The sequence below is a fragment of the Cynoglossus semilaevis genome, chromosome 19 (genome assembly GCF_000523025.1).
Source record: "Cynoglossus semilaevis isolate Cse_v1.0 chromosome 19, Cse_v1.0, whole genome shotgun sequence".
NCBI lineage: Eukaryota > Metazoa > Chordata > Actinopteri > Pleuronectiformes > Cynoglossidae > Cynoglossus > Cynoglossus semilaevis.
In genome coordinates this window covers 15,789,981-15,793,539 of record NC_024325.1, presented here as the reverse complement: position 1 = coordinate 15,793,539, position 3,559 = coordinate 15,789,981, and the positions used below count along the sequence as shown (strand labels likewise).

The following is a 3,559-nucleotide window of genomic DNA, read 5'->3' as shown; positions in this document are numbered from 1 at the left end:
AGCTAGGACAGGGGGGGGCTGTTGTCACACACAGGAAACAATGACATCCTCCAGTGAACACCAGCGATGAGGTTTAAATGTGTGCAGTGTGATGATGACGTCGGACTTTTACCTTTGAAAAACACATAAAAACACACATGTAACGGCGGCTTTTCAGCCATTTTGAACAACAATAACAAAAACCAACGTCGCTGACAGGACTGTGATTGGTCAATGTAGTACAGACCTGGGCAAACCACGGCCCGTGGCCCAGATACGGCCCGCCAAAACACTGGTCCAAAGTAACAGCAAGGGACTGATGTCAATCCTTCTGTTTCATGCAGTACAACGTGTTGCTGCCACTAGATGGCGGTAAACATCAAATGTGCCAAATTATCTTCAAAAGTCTAGTATGTAAGAAAACCACAGTCATGTTTGTTCATCATGGTCAACGATGAGGTTACCTATGTACAGGCCTCTGAAACGCAGCCCCAAATCATTACAGAGCATCACTCCACTTCACCACATGTAAATACAAAGACAAAGAAAATCAATTTATGAAAAAAATCTGAGGGGCGAAGAGATTGGTCACTTTTTTTAGTCGTGGGCTATAGTGCCACATAGTGGTCTTAAAAAGTACTTCAGATGTGTCGGAGGTGTCGGTTGTTGTTAGTGGGAATTTGCATAATGTTCTTGGCGCAGACGTCACTCGACCTCATCCTGGAATCAAGGAGTCAAAGTTTTAAATCGTCGGTTGTTGTTAGTGGGAATTTGCATGATGTTCTTGGTGCAGGAGGAGTCAAAGTTTTAAATATAAAAAGAAGCTAAAATTAAATCCCGACTCCAGATCTAAGAGCCAACGTTCTTTTGTGCTCATCTTCACAAAGCTGCTATTTTTACATTAAAAAAAAATCTTAATAACCAGACTCTGTTCATGCACAACCTGCCAATATTTTTAGATCCGACCTTGTCAGACACCCAGGCCGTCAACTTCCTCCCACGAGGATTCAAGACAAAAGGTTGAGTTTGACGGACGCTGCCGAACAAATAAATAAATAAACGGAGCCAAAGGAGAAGAAGGAGCTTCAGAGAAAACATCTGAAGTGTGTGTGTGACTGTGTGTATGTGTGTGTTTTGTTCCCATGTTCCTCATTTATATTTACTACCAGTGTTCAAAGTGACTGTTGGTGCGCGGGGAGCAGGCGGAGCTGTCAGCGGTTGACGAATGGCGAGTTAGAGCAGAGAGTCAGCTACATCAAACCCCACTGATGCTCTGTGTAGAATCTGCGACCTTTGACCTGTGCGCTATTCTGAGTTTGAAATCATGACAAAACAATATGATTCACACCCTTATACTCCCCCACACTCTCTCTCTCTCCCTCTCTCTCTCTCACACATTACAGACAAAAAAACCTTTGAATGTTGTATACGAAAGATTTTTTCTACGGATTTCAAATTTTTTTTTTCTTTTCAAAACTTTAGAAAAACATTTAAGGTTTTTGTTAAACAAAAAAACCTCCTAAACTTCCTGTTTAACGTCCATTTCCTGCAGCAAACACTGACGTTTTTGTGCCAGGAGCAGCTGATATTTAGAGTTATTTTTAATTCTTTCCACTGTGATTTAATCCCGACTTCTGTCGGAAGAAAAACCAACTTCACTCTGGACCTTTCAGTTTTTTGCAGTTTAAGCAAAAATCACGTTTAAGCGATGAGTGAGTAAGTAACAAAAATGTGTTTGTTTTTAAATGAACACATTTTAGAAGCTGATAAAAAATGAGTCTGAAGCAGATTTTTAACCCATTCATTTTCCGGTGGCTAACATACAGGAGCTAACTACACAATCTGGACCAAAAAAAAAAAGAAAAAACGCTGGACGATAACGTGTTTCTGACAATACTCTGACGACCTGACTAACTGTCACACTCCGCCTTTTTACACTTGACCAGAGACTGGGCCGCTATGGCTGGTGTCTGGTGCCGCATATGGCCCACGAGCCACCATTAGACCAGGTTGATGTTTCACCCATCAGCCGACAGCTTAGATATGCAGGGGGAGAAAAATATATAGCTTAAGGTCAAACTCTAAAAATAGACCCGAGGGGAAAATATAATGAAGTCAGGAGCGGGAGGACGGAGTTTAAACGTTCTGACAGTCTGTCTTCGTACGTCTGCGGTGGACGCAGTGAGGCTGAAGCAGCAGCAGCAGCAGCAGCAGCTCTGCAGTTGTGCTGCTTCTCCAGCTGGATCTACAGCTAATTGGAATGGGGGAGAGCACACACACATATATATATGGAGGGGAGGGGGGAGGGGGGAGGGAGGGGGAGAAAAAAGCCGGCACATAATTCTCAGCTGCACCAGCTCCTGCGGTCAGTTCTGCAGCTCTCTGCTGCTCCGTTAGCTCGCCCTTCAGAACTCGCTTCTCCCACTAATCAAATGTGGCGCGTCTGGTAATGCAGTACCGCGAGGGTATTTTACAGCACAGAAGTACAGTACGACTGTAGTACAGTACGACTGTAGTACAACCCGACCGTACGGTTGTCTCCCTTTAACCCTGCAGCTCAGAGACGACACGCTGGACCAGGGATTAAAGGTCAACTGGTCAGGATTAATTAGTCAGAGCAGTTCATTTGACCACAGGCCACAGAGAGACTGTAGGGGGAGCTGTGTTTCATCATAATTAGATTTATGAATTTAATTAGATTTTTTTTCTTAAAGTACTCAGAGATATTTGTTATTTAACTAAGAACGCAGTGAGATGAAATGATGAGAATGATTGACATAAAAATATGGAAAAACAACAACGGAAATATTTAAAATACAAATAGGAAGTGATTGAATTTTTTGCCTCTGCAGTAAAAATATACGTCTTCAGTACAAAGTACTGAGTACTATAATAACAACATTATAATATAATATTAATATAATAATATAACAATATAATATAATTATTTTTTGCGTATTGTTGATGGGGTTTTTTTAAATATTTTTTTCAATAACAGGATAGGAAATTAACATTTAAATTTTTTTGTTATCTTAAAAATATGAAAATACTTTCTGTTTCTGTTTATTTATATTTCCTAACATCCTTCAGCTGACATTAAGGCTTTTTCTGAGGCAAATCTCCAGCTAACCTTTAGCTATCCTAAACAGTTTTTTTGCATTTAAAAAAATTTATTAAATCCATCTTTTATTTGCGGAGGTTTAAGATATTTTCTGTTTGATTTTCGTCTGTCAGTGAAGTCAGGACTCGACCAGGACTAGTTTCTCTCCGAACACGTCAGCCTACAGTCGGATCACTACTCACCGACTGTACACTGATGTGTGTGCCTGTGATTGATGTGTCAGTGTACACATTCTAAATCCCCCCAGTGTTTTTCCTCACGTTGTTCCCTCTCTCTCTCTCCTCTCTCCCCCCTCTCTCTCCCCTCTCTTCCTGCAGGAACCTGGGGAAATCAGGCCTCCGAGTCTCCTGCCTGGGGTTAGGTGAGATGAGTTGGTATGGAAACAGGAAAAGGCTTATCTCTGTTTCAAGCACTGCAACAAAACAAATGCCTCTCTCTCTCTCTCTCTCTCTCTCTCTC

General features: G+C 41.6%; 1 protein-coding gene across 1 annotated transcript in view; it reads left to right on the top strand.

Annotated features, from left to right (window-relative positions):
• LOC103395566 (voltage-gated potassium channel subunit beta-3) overlaps positions 1-3,559 on the top strand; it is a 20,428-nt gene that overhangs the window by 9,613 nt on the left and 7,256 nt on the right. Inside the window, exon 2 of the mRNA XM_008333315.3 lies at positions 3,418-3,461. Within this exon, the coding sequence (XP_008331537.1) occupies positions 3,418-3,461 (44 nt within the window). The remainder of the gene's footprint in view (positions 1-3,417; positions 3,462-3,559) is intronic.